Below are 12853 nucleotides of genomic sequence, written 5' to 3'. Positions count from 1 at the left end.
GGGATTAATTATATATTATATATAAATATTTATATGTATATATAAACTAACAATTAATAAAATAAATACATATATATGTAAGTGTGTGATATGTATATGTGTATATATATAGAAGAATTAAAGATTTATAAAATGAATATATATTGAAAAAAATCATAAACTTGAGTTAAAACACAAAAATAAAGGAAAAAAATTAAAGAATAGACAGATTATTAAAAGTAACAATATTTCTAGTGCACGGAAAGAGGTATTTGAATTCTAAAAGTACAATTTTATTCATTATTTTTCAACTTATTTACAAAAGAGTTTTTTTTTTTTTTTTTGGGACCGGAATTACTATTCTGGCCGAAATACCGGAATTACTATTCCGGCCGGAATTGACCGGAACGGCCGAAATTTGACCCGGAACGAAATAGACACCTATCCGGTTCCGGTCACTGTTCCGGCACGAAAAATTCCGGCCATTCCGGCCGGAATGGTTTTTAAAACCTTGCTTAGAACCCTTCATTAATCTGTCCTCATGTGTATCCATCCTTCCTTCCCTCTCTCATTCTTTCAATGTTTCTTTCTTCAGTTTTTTGAAATATACAGTGACATAAATTTTCCCGTTTCAATTTTGTAAAAAGTGCAGGTGACTAAATTAAAGACAATATCTCCTCGCTGGGACTTTGTTGATGCCCCTTGTGAGCATGCTTCCTATTGTAGAGGATGTAAAACGCAAAACCTCTCTTATGAGGCTCAGCTTAGTGATAAGGAACAAGCCCTTGAGTTGTTGACACATGTTGGCAAGTTTTCTTGTAAAGAACTGGAATCCCTTAACATCATGAAGCCAATTGTTCCCTGTTATATCCAGTTCCATTATGGGAACAAGATTAGAGCTGAACTAGTAAAGAACCACAAAACTAACATCTTTAGCACAAGTTTAATCAGATCAAGAAGAGCGTATCGCATCCCAACCAAGATATTTCACTCGTACCAGATAATCATATAATTAAGAATCACCCAGGAAATGATAAATTGGTAAACAAAAGGAAGTGAACACAATCTATGCTAGAAATCTCAAAATTGGCACATCCCATGCATTTTCAAGTTTTAAACCTCAAGATAAGTCTTGAACAAAACAAAGTCAGATTTTAAGTATAGACTACTAAACTAAAATGTAGCTTAGCTACAAACAAAATATAAGATTGTGAAACTAGTGCTTCATGATCAACCACTGCCCATAACCAAACTCCTCATTCAGCAAGCTGCTTACTTCTCTGAAGAATTGGGTCCACGCTTCTTACCAAATCCAACTACTGTAAGATAAACCAACCAATAGCACACTTGTCAGTTGGTTCCGTTGACAGGTAAACATGACTCATAGAAAACAGTCAATCAATTGTTATAGATATCACATAAATATATATATATATATGCTTTTTTGGTTATGCTGGGTAAAAACAGCTAGGAAAGGAATGGAATTTTGAACCCGTACCCTTGCCCTTCATCCCTTATATGTAGAAATAGATGTCATTCAATCTAGACCGCATTAACACATCTTACATGACCCTTGGCTATCGATAATTCACAAACATTAACCTCCTCAGAAACATACTTTTCAAGAAAAGTACGTTGACCCTCTCAAAACCCACATGCTATCAGTATGAACCTAGAATACTAGGCCTGGGGAAAATCAGCAACGGCCTTGTTAGATACAGGTAAGTAATACAATAAAATTAAGGCCATGATTATAATTTTGTAAAAAGAGAGGGTCAATATGCAAATGGTCACATATATATTCCTTTTTTTATGCAAGTAATAATTCTTTATTAATTAGCACAAAAACGAAACTAAGGTACACAGAAAGTATACAAAACAAACACCTAGCTAAGAAGATAAAGATACAAGGTCACATGTATACTCTTATCCTACAATGTTTCTATTCTTCCTAGTGTAAGGTGTTGAACAATGGTGTTTATCAAGAGCCATGTAATGTGGCAAGTTTTGAAACATGTATTCCTGTTAAAAGTATAGATCAGCAAAATCCATGGCATGGGTTGTCATGGGTTTTGCCCCTATATCTCGAGCAGCTGAATCATAAAGAAAGTGGATTCTATGACCAGAGGTGCCTGCTATAGATGCATCAGCCAATGTTACCATTACCAGTGAAACTAAGCTCAAAATGAAATTTGATGCCCACTTGACCCCAAGCCAAAATTGAGCTGTTTTAATTCATGCCAAGCATTCTTCTTGCATGTTATTTTGATGCCAAAAACTATTTTATGGAACCAATACAGGGGATACATCAATGGGACATTTCATACCCACTGGACACCAAGCCACAGAACATAACAGACAATTATACGACTCTATAACCATTAAATAAAAACATTTTACAAAACACTAAGTGATATCGATATTGGGAGTTAACCATGCTTTATAAGAACAGCTAGCCATCAACTAAATGTATGCATGCATGCACACTTTATATTCTTAGAAATTGTTCCATTTAAATGAGTGGGTTTAACTCAAATTCCAACCAGAAAATTTTCCCTTTTTCAGGAACGGTCACGTAGAACATTTCGCAGCCACTATTCTTCTTTTTTCTTTTTTTACCTTCCCAACAGTCAAAAAACCAATTGTAGGTTACAGTAATACACAATCCAAAGCACTAAATAGAACTAGTAGACAAAGAGACATGTGATAAGATTACGAAACCTAAAATCATTATAGTAGAGAGAGAGACACTGACCGGCGGTGACGAAGCGGCGATTGTACTGCATACGCTTGTGGGCGCGGCCTCGCGGCTTCTTCTTCTTGTCCTGCTTGGCCACCTTTGGAGTCTGACCCCTCACCTTTCCGGCACGTGCCAGCGATCCGTGAACCTTACCTGCTCAGTTTCACAAAACCAATCAAAATACACGAAAACATATCTTAAATCTATAACCTAAAACAAAGAAATTAAAGTAAGGAAAAACTGGCGATATCGCTAAGGAGAGAGAGGTAGAGAGCCTCGAATTACCCATGAATTATTTTTAGAGCTTCTTGCTGTGATGGAACCGCCGGCAAACACTTGACGAGCAAGAGAGAGGACTCAGATCAGACCCCGAGTGTGTTGTAGAGGCTAGGGTTTCGTGGGAGGGTATAACGCGGCTGTTCATCGAGATCAACGGCTTATATTAGCTTAGTTAGTAGATGTTTGACCTCATACGCTGTCGTTCTCGTCCATCTCCCGCAAAATCTAACCGCCACAAACACTCAAAAATTAATAAAAATACAAAACATTGTAACCATATTAATTTTCAGAGAAATGATGTTGGCAATTCTAATTGTGTAAACATCGTGCAGTTATTTTTTTTAAAAAATAAATTAATATAGAATTTATATGAAAAAAAATTAATTTTTTAATCGTAGATCTCACTCTTTTTTAAAGTGATTGTGTGACGTTTGTATATTTCATAATTATATGTAACATTACTCTAATTTTAATACGTTAAATAAATAAACATATTTTTTTGTTTTTCCTAATTTTTAATTACAAATACTTGGTCTATAAAATTATAAAACTTATTTTACTATAAAATATATTTGATATTTGATATCGAACCATCAAATTATAATTTAATATTATAAATTATTTTATAGATAAAATCTTTATTATAAAACTTATTTTACTATAAAATATATTTTATATTTTATATCGAACCATCAATTTATAATTTAATATTATAAATTATTTTATAGATAAAATCTTTATTACTTCTAACAGCAACACCCTAAATTGCTAACAAGTGTACACATGTTAATCATTATGATAAAATTGATATTTGTGGAAATAAATCTCTATGTTTTCCCTTAAAAAAATCATTATTAAAGTTACCTTATTGTATTTAGAATACAATTCTATTATATATAATTATTTTTACGTAATTTTTTATATATTTTATTAATATAATTAATTAAAATAATTATTTTATATTAAAAAAATTGAAGCAGTAAATCATATTAATAAAATTTGTAAAATATATATAAAAATTTTATTTGATGTCTATATTTTATGAAATAATTAATGATAGATGGGCGGAATTTTACTGAATTTTAAAATCTCTAAAAGAATTGTTATAATTGAAAAAATCAAAGTGACCTTTTGTAAACTAGTGAAAAATAAAATAATAAATTTTTAATTAATTATATTAAAAATCAGAGCACCTATATGGTGGTGCGGTGAAAGTGCTACATCCCCTGAGGGATGTAGCCAGAACTTTAAGCACAAAATTTTCTTTTTATTTTTTATTTTTTCATCATTTTTTTATATTTTTAAATATTTTTTTAAAATAAAAAATTCGTAATATTATTAAATCATTTTTAAAAAATGATTTGGAAAACTGTTCGGAAACTATTTTCGGGTGAAATAGCATTTCTGTTTTTTAAATCAAACGACAGTCACAGTTACATACTTAGAGCATCCCCATCCGGTTTTCCAAAGCACTATATTTCTTATAATTTAGGATTTATTTTAGAATTTTTATCAAAATACACCCCACATCCGATTCCCTATTTTAGGGAAAAGGTTTAGAGAATAAACAGTAAGTCCCTATATTTGGGGACTCACTATTCATTCCCTAAATCATTTTTATCAATATTTTATTCTAATATATAAAATAAATAATTTTCCAATCATCTACACTTTCTCTCATATTCATATTTATTATAGTTTTAAATAATAATTTTAAAAATAATTTAATTAATTACGAAAATATAAAAAAATTAATTTTAAAAATATTATCATATTCACAAAAAAATAATTTAATTTTTTTTTTTAAAAATATTTACTAGAGTAACAGTTCAAAAAATAAGAAAAAATATTGAGTAGTTAAATTTGTAAATAGAAGTGAAAAAAAAAGTAATAAAAAAAGAATAGAAAAATGTTATTTAATAGAATAGAGATAAGGATGGGGAATGAGATGCAGAAGGTTTTTGAAAGATGAATAAAATTTAAGGAAAAATTTGAGAAAATGTGATTTTAAATTAAATTATAGGGATGAGGATGAGGAATGGGACGAGGATGCTCTTACATCTCGTCGATCTCGATACAAATTTGCAAATACAAAGACTCAATGACCAAACTACCCTCTATCCCAGTCCAGCAGCCAGAGGCACGGCCTTTCTTCCTTCCCCCACGACTCAGGGAGTCCAGTGCTTACCAAGCGCCTAGAATGGCGACTCTGCCGAGCCATGGGCTCAGGAACCTGACTACTGCGCGCCCATGGCTCCTAAATCGTCGTCCTTCTTCAACCTTTGCCTCTCTATCTTCTTCCTCAATGGCCGAGGACTCGGCCGAGGCTCCGCAGCCTAGCGCCTCCAAGCCCAGTAAGTCCAACAAGTCATACTTCCCGAAGCGAGGCCAGACCTTGGAACTTCTATGTGAGTCCCTGGCTTTTAAGGGGAAAGGTCTGTGCAAGGTGGCGGATACCGGGTTCGTTGTCATGTGCGACCGCGCACTTCCCGGTGAGCGATTCATTGGGCGTGTCACTCGCAAGAAGGAAAACTATGCGGAGGTATTTTTCAGGCTCGGTTTGGTTTCTGAGAAAATGAAGCAATCAATATGGGGGAAAATAACTTGTCGGCTCTCATTTTCCTTTTTTGGTTTTGAGTTTGGAGGTCTAAGGTGAGAGTGGGTGTGTCCGGGTTCGAGTGTTTGTATGAGTGTTCATGTGAGAGAGGAGTTTAAGCCAAATGCCAGACCAAGATGACTATTGTGGTTGAATAAGAGTCTGACATCAATTGGTCGAAACATTTAAATATAGGTTCAGTACCTCAGTAACGGTTTATGGGGATTGCATAGGTGCTTAAGAAATGCAGGGGCGGAAATCGGAGTTGTTGTTCTTGGTCTTATTCTCCTGATAAATTACATTAAATCAAAATGAAAATTTGGATCTGATCATTTTTCTCTGTTCAATACTCGATTAAGAATTATCGTTTGTTATGGTGATGGTTTATGGACTTATCATCTGGATTCTGGAGAGACCTTACAGCTTTTCTGAATTCAGTCTCTACGGTTCAGTTACTTCAGCTTTTTTTGCTCCCTTAGGTCTTGAAGGATGCAATTTTATATTATATGGATTACGCATGGATTACTTTGTCAATTTCTTGATATGGATTTTCATTTAACCCTCGTAAGATCTAAAACTTAAATATGGAATTGGGAACGTGGCTCTCCCATAAGGCTCATTTGGAAACCCTTGGTGATTGGATTAATAACTGGGGCTTGGCTGATGAAACTGACTAGAGCTGACACTTTGCGTTGTTATGTTGAGCCCGGGTCGTGTCAAATTGGGTTCGTGATGTATATGAGCCAAGCCAAAATTAAATGGGTCGGATCCTCAACCCCAACTGGCTAATTTTGAGTTGGGTTTATGTTAGGCTCACGTTTTGTGACAAAAAAAAGGCAGTTGTACATGCCGCATGCTAGGTTTTTTCTCTTCAAAAATCGAGTTCGGATTGTAAATGAGTACCCTAATCCAACCCATTTAATTAAACAAGTCAAACCCTTTAACCTAATCCTGTTAATTTCGTATTGGGTTTGTGTCAAGTTCACGAGTTGTGTCAACAATTGCAAGCCCTAGAAGTGAAGCAAACATTACATTATTGCACTTCTATCTTGGATGGGCTCTATCTGATATGTTACTTGAGCATCTTAACGTGTGCAGTTTTTTCTTTTTCACTTTTTCATGATATATTAATATATGTATTTGGTATCAAAGACTGATGATGAAACCAATTTGATGTGTCACAACAGCCAAAAAGTATTTTGTTTCTATTTTAATTTTTGGTTCTTCTAAGTTTTTATGAGAGCCAGTCAGTATTAAAAGATCATATCAATCTATGGCAGCATTATTATGCTTATTAAGTATCCATAGAGGTCTGTCCTTGTGCTTATAACCCTTTAGTAATCTGTCCAAAATGCCAACAGTGCCCCCGCGCGCGCGGGGGGGGGGGGGGGGTGTGGGGGGAGAGGAGGGGTTAGTTGACTGGAAGTGGAAGTTAATAGTGATAATAGTGATAGACATGCAACTTCGAATAGTGGCGCCACTGCATCAATTCTATATTTTAGTGATAGGTGTGCAACTCTGAATAGTGGGACATGTGTATCCATCCTTCCTTTCTCACATTCGTACAATGTTTCTTTTTTTTGCCTTTTTGAAATATGTAGTTACATATAATTTTTCACTTCTCAATTTTGTAAAAAGTGCAGGTGACTAAATTAAAGACAATATCTCCTCATTGGGACTTTGTTGATGCCCCTTGTGAGTATGCTTCCTATTGTGGAGGATGTAAAACACAAAACCTCTCTTATGAGGCTCAGCTTAGTGCTAAGGAACAACAAGTCCTGGAGTTGGTGACACATGTTGGCAAGTTTTCTAGTAAGGAACTGGAATCCCTTAACATCATGAAGCCAATTGTTCCCTGTGATATCCAGTTCCATTATAGGAACAAGGTTAGAGCTGAACATAAACCTTGTCAATTTTGTTGCCTTAAAGTTTTCTGAATCCATTAATTCATCTAGTTTTCTTCGCACTGTAGCAGCTTTAAAATATCTCTTATTTGATGGAGAGTAGAGCACTTGAGCACTTGGCAAGATTTTTGCCTGATTGTGAATAATGTTGTACTAGAAAATTGGAGTATTTCACCAAACACATACTCCTATAGTTTTTTTTTTTTTTCTTTTTAATAGATAATAAAAGATTTTATTCGAAGTAAATAGTCATAGCTCAAGTACACAGGAAGTATACAAGAGAATACACCTAAGTACAAGCTAAAGCAAAAACAGTACTAAGTGAAAGCAAAAACAGTACAAGAGAATACACCTAAGTACAAATGTTGATATCCCTCACAAGATTGTTCACCCAAAAATTTAAAGTGCTAAAGAAAAAGTCCCTAAATTCTGTCATTGTGTGTTCACAATCCTCGAAACACCTCCCATTTCTCTCAAGCCATAAACACCAAAATAAATGTAAGGGAATCATTCTCCACTCAGCTGAGCTGCCTCCACTTCCTCGACATACTCCTATAGTTTTGTTTGGTTATTGGTGCTTTGATCTGAAGGAGGGTACTCTCAAACTATAAGTAGGATGAGTTCACTTGTTTAATTTGTTGGCTCATTAATTGATCACTAATTCATTGTTGGAAATCAAGTATATGAAAGGCATGCCATTATTTAAAGATGAAATGTAGGATGCTTAAGCTAAATAACGGTACGAGTTTGTAATATACACCATTAGATTAAAAAAGTAGGAGCTTTATTGTAATGAGAGCTATGCATCTCATAATAGCCAAGTATGCCAACTCCCAACCATGTTATGTCTGTATCTCCTGTTTCAATTTCATCATTCACTCCAACTTGATATCTCTATTAATGTAGAACCCATGGCTGTCCTATACTTACTGTGAAAAAAAAGTGTATGAGTAGATTATTTGAAATTTTTAAAACATCCTAGCTGCCACTTTTGTGCTTCTGCAGATGGAATTCTCCTTTGGTTCTCAAGAATGGTTACCTAGGGAATCATTATCAGAGAAACAAGACAGTAATGAGAGTTATGCACTGGGACTTCATGCTCCTGGCTTTTTTGACAAGGTTCTGAATGTGAACAAGTGCTTACTGCAAAGTGAGCCTGCCAATGTGGTGTGTTATATTTTCTTTGGGTTATTAGATGCTCTTGAATGTTGAAATAACTTCTTAGATAAATTTCTTAGCATATTTTGGAAATTTCCAACTGTGGAGCCAGGATTCTGTCCTTGCATAGAAGTTTCAGGGTATGAATGAAAGCAACGAATTGCTATATTTTTACCAGTAAATAAATGAATGAAAGCAATGAAGACCTATTATAAATGCTGGTTATTTCTTGAGGTTTATTGCAATGTTCTGTGCACAACAATTTGTAAGCTAGTGTAGGATGCACTTGCAAATCTATGAATCTTCATCTTTTCTTGCTAAGAAGATAAAAAGTTCTTGAATTAATTGCTTTTTATTGCCAAGATGTTAGCTTGCTTGGAAATGGGTTGTATTTCCTTCAATATCTAATGAATTCCTAGTGCTACCTACTTTCTCTGCAATAGGTTTTTGCAATTACTCTCACTTCCTGTGCCATAATTTTTACGATTTATCTTCTTCATCTGCTATTGTTTAGCTCAAAATTTGCACCTTATTTATTTTTTGATTTAGTATTTGGCGGATACTAGATTATTTGACATTACGTTTTTACTTTGTCAGTGAAATTTGTTAGAAAGTTGTTCTTTCCCGCCTGTTTGACTTGCATTTCTGATATATAGGTTCTTGCAGCTATCCAAGATTGTTGGAGAGATACACAACTAGGTCTTTCTGCTTACAATGTTCATTCTCATGCTGGATTTCTTAAGCATTTAATGCTAAGAACTGGAAGGTACTGTGCATTCTGTAACATCTGCTTTTACATTTTATAACCAGGTCTTTTCTATTTCCTATATTTTAACTTGATGTAATTTTTTATTACACCTGCATTGGTATGAGTGAAGGTACATATACTTTAAAGATATGAGCTTTACTCAACGATGCGATGGTAAGATCTTACTTATCATGGGCAGTAGTAAGAACGAAGAAATTTGAAGTGCAAACAGAAGCTAAAATGTGTCAAAAGACACTTGGGTAGCCTGTTGATAGTCTTATTCTGAAAATGTAAATAAGAAATTGGTGAAACATACATGAGGAATATGATCAGGCGCTAAATTGGAAAATTGGAAAACTATCAGTTGATAATATTTTCCTAACCAATTGGCAAAAAGGAATTTGAAATTTTAGCACCCCTTACCTGTGCTTGGTATGGGTTTATGGGTCTTCGCTTTTAGAGGTAAACATTGTATTTGTTGAATGTTTGGTCAAAATCATAGATATAAGTATGCCATTAGAATTTTCTTTTCTTTTTTCTTTTATACTTTGGGTCTTTAATCAAAAATGAGTTCAGCATATCTTGTTCTTGGTGTGTTCATGGGTTTAATATTATCATTGCAAACTTTGTTTTCCCTTTAATATAACGGTTATGATTCAATCATATGATGGTTTTAGCATAATTGCTTTATTTTATTCCAGGGATGTGAAGACCGGTCTGCCTGAACTTATGGTCAATTTTGTGACCTCATCTTACAAGCCAGAGCTGCTGAGGCCCCTAGTTGAGAAAATATCATCAGCTCCTGAAGTGGTTCGTAAGAAATATTTTTAACATCATTTTATTCCCATATACAATGTTTGTGTTTTACTTTTGAAGCAAACTTATAGTGTAGTCAATTTCCTTAAGTGTCTTTTTTTCTACTGTTGGGTTGGATCGGTACCGATTAAGATCAGTTGATGCCCAAAAGACTGAGTAAAGCGATGATTCCTTCTCTCTTTTTGGGTGGGAGAGGTGTGGCCATTTGGAGGTCTCTTTGTTAAGATTGGCTACCTTTTGGTTTTTTTTGTTCTCATTTTTCCAGTGCTGTGTCATTGAATTCATATGGCTTAAGTCATACTTTACTAATCTTCTTCTTGTTTAACTTTTTATTTTTTGAATGGCCAATAGGTAAGCATAATGAATAATGTAAATACCTCTATTGGTAGCACTTCAGTTGGGGAGGAAGAATACACTTTGTATGGAAAATCTACCATCACAGAGATCTTAAGGGGGCTTACATTTCAAATATCAGCTAACTCTTTCTTCCAGACAAACACTCGGCAGGTATGCCTACTGAAATTGATACATTACCCAGTCCATTCTTGCTTTCATACTATTTTACTACAAGTTCTTGCTCAATTTTCCCAGTTTGCTTTGTTGATAATTCATAAGTAAACGTGTTTTCACTGCTTAGGCAGAGGTATTGTATAAGCTCATAGAAGATTGTGCTGGTCTTAGAGGCGATGGATCAGAAGTTGTTCTTGACCTGTTTTGTGGGACTGGCACCATTGGTCTGACTCTTGCCCAAAGGTAAACCTCTCTTTCTCATGCCTTATTTTTTCCCTGAAGTATTGTGAATCTGACTCATTTTGCCTTCATTTTCTTAATTTGTCAGGGCCAGACATGTTTATGGATATGAAGTGGTTGCTCAAGCCATTGCAGATGCTTGCTTGAATGCCAAGCTGAATGGAATCCACAATGCCACATTTGTCCAGGGGGATCTGAATAAAATTGATGAAAGCTTTGGCAACAATTTTCCTAAGCCCGACATTGTCATTTCAGGTTATTCTGATGCCTCCTCCAGTATAGATTCATCTCATTTTGCATAATTTTAGTGTCAGAGCAGAAAGGTTCTACAATATTACAATTAGCCTTGACATACATCAATAAGTTATAAAATGAAAATAAAGCTTCACTGTCTGTTTAGCTGGTGGATACAGACTTCAATTATTTCCATAAAACATGTACTTTTTTTTATAAGCATAAAACATGTAATGCTACCGGTCACCTTTTGGTTCCAAATACATGATATAGAAACACGTTTAAGTTGCAAGTAAACTTGGCGATATTGATTATGATCCATCAACTTGCAATTCCATCTTGCACCTTTGATGTTTTAGTTTCATATTGACTGAATTGGCCCCATAGTCATTTAATCCGCAGAACCAATTTTCATGGAGCATTAGAAGTCAAAACATCGTACCTATTTTGTCTGAAGGGAATCATCTTGCATCATTATGCGTCAGCATTATCCTCGTTTACTTATATGTTGCACCTTTGATGCCTTTAGTTACATTTTCTGGTATTCACTTTTGATGAGCATGCACAGCATTGTTTTGCTTTGTTTTGATGTATGAAATCATGCAGATCCAAACCGTCCAGGAATGCACATGAAGTTGATTAAATTTCTACTAAAGCTCAAGGCACCACGCATAGTCTATGTATCGTGTAATCCTGCCACATGTGCACGTGACCTCGATTATCTATGTCATGGCGTGGTATGCATCAGTTCTTTTAACTCCTCTGTTCGTTGGTTTCCAGTCATTTGATTGTTTGAAAATCTTTTGTTGTGCAGATAGAGAAAAATATACGAGGTGGTTACAGGCTGAAGAGCCTACAGCCGGTGGACATGTTCCCGCACACTCCTCACATTGAGTGCATTTGCCTGTTGGAACTTTGCTGATTTATATTTGTAACAATAGTTCTCATCAACGTGTAGGCACCAAATCGGGCTTGTGTATCTGATTCTTTCCTTACAATTTTGCTGTTGGAAATAGATTTAGCTCAGGTGGAGAAGAAGTGGAGCTGGAAATCAGTGGGGTGGAATTCTTTTGTGCCCCTTTTTAGTATACTCTCTCTCTCTCTTCTTCTTTTTCTTTGGTTTTGATGTTTTAAATGGCCAATTTCTGGTGTCCTAGATGGCCTCTCACAATTTATTCATTTAATTATCCATTTAACCCATCAATTTCTCAAAAAAAATTCTCCTGCAATGTGGTTTTTTTGTTTTTTTGTTTTTTTAACCTTTTTTAATTTTTGAGATCAATGTGGAGTCATATATGATGATGTGAAGAAGTAAGCCGAATCCTTTCATCGGATGCATGAGACAGTTTGAGCAAAAACCACTTCTAGTTCTACTTGCTTGTTATCTGCCGCTGGTTCTAGCCCCTTACAACTCTCTGGTGAAACAAAGATACGTTCTTGTATTCCTCTCTGTTTTATTGCTATTTATGAAAATAAAAATTTTATGTACAGTCACTATTATATAATTCTTTTATACACTTTACTGATGTAATTGATTGAATATTAAAAAAAATTGATGCAGCTAATCACGTTAATGAAGTGTTCAAAGAGGACAGAAAAATAATTGTAGAAAGTATTACTCAATTTGAAAAATGGATTTTATTGAAGTT

At 34.6% G+C, this 12853-nt stretch overlaps 2 protein-coding genes across 3 annotated transcripts; one reads left to right on the top strand and one right to left on the bottom strand.

The window, feature by feature from the left end:
- Positions 1-491: 491 nt before the first annotated feature.
- Positions 492-3164, bottom strand: LOC122300983 (40S ribosomal protein S30). Of its 2 annotated transcripts, none has more exons than XM_043112028.1 (3): positions 3005-3164; positions 2735-2872; positions 492-840 (listed from the first exon to the last, which is right to left on the bottom strand). In XM_043112028.1, exons 1-3 carry the CDS (start codon positions 3006-3008, stop codon positions 641-643), a joined length of 342 nt encoding a protein of 113 aa, XP_042967962.1. In that variant the 5' UTR covers positions 3009-3164; the 3' UTR covers positions 492-640. The 2 variants fall into 2 exon arrangements, with proteins under 2 accessions (XP_042967962.1, XP_042967963.1); XM_043112029.1 differs by lacking the exon at positions 492-840 and adding an exon at positions 1049-1298.
- Positions 3165-5080: 1916 nt separating this feature from the next.
- On the top strand, positions 5081-12433 carry LOC122300981 (uncharacterized RNA methyltransferase CT0009). The gene is made up of 10 exons (XM_043112026.1): positions 5081-5540; positions 7238-7480; positions 8504-8665; positions 9313-9422; positions 10106-10214; positions 10572-10727; positions 10858-10973; positions 11059-11225; positions 11811-11941; positions 12019-12433. The coding sequence occupies exons 1-10, from the start codon at positions 5100-5102 to the stop codon at positions 12124-12126; spliced, it is 1743 nt and encodes a 580-aa protein (XP_042967960.1). The 5' UTR covers positions 5081-5099; the 3' UTR covers positions 12127-12433.
- The last annotated feature ends 420 nt before the right edge of the window (positions 12434-12853 follow it).

This window comes from Carya illinoinensis, chromosome 2, assembly GCF_018687715.1.
Source record: "Carya illinoinensis cultivar Pawnee chromosome 2, C.illinoinensisPawnee_v1, whole genome shotgun sequence".
Lineage (NCBI taxonomy): Eukaryota > Viridiplantae > Streptophyta > Magnoliopsida > Fagales > Juglandaceae > Carya > Carya illinoinensis.
Note: the sequence above shows the minus strand (reverse complement) of the source record. Positions and strands in the feature narration are given on the sequence as shown.

Excerpts from the sequence above, each read along its gene's own strand:
- LOC122300981 (XM_043112026.1), top strand. The coding sequence starts at position 5,100 with ATGACCAAACTACCCTCTATCCCAGTCCAGCAGCCAGAGGCACGGCCT. Across the intron at positions 7,481-8,503 it reads AGTTCCATTATAGGAACAAG|ATGGAATTCTCCTTTGGTTC; the intron begins GTTAGAGCTGAA and ends GTGCTTCTGCAG. Across the intron at positions 10,974-11,058 it reads GGTCTGACTCTTGCCCAAAG|GGCCAGACATGTTTATGGAT; the intron begins GTAAACCTCTCT and ends TTAATTTGTCAG.
- LOC122300983 (XM_043112028.1), bottom strand. Across the intron at positions 841-2,734 it reads TCGCCGCTTCGTCACCGCCG|GGAACAATTGGCTTCATGAT; the intron begins GTCAGTGTCTCT and ends TGGATATAACAG.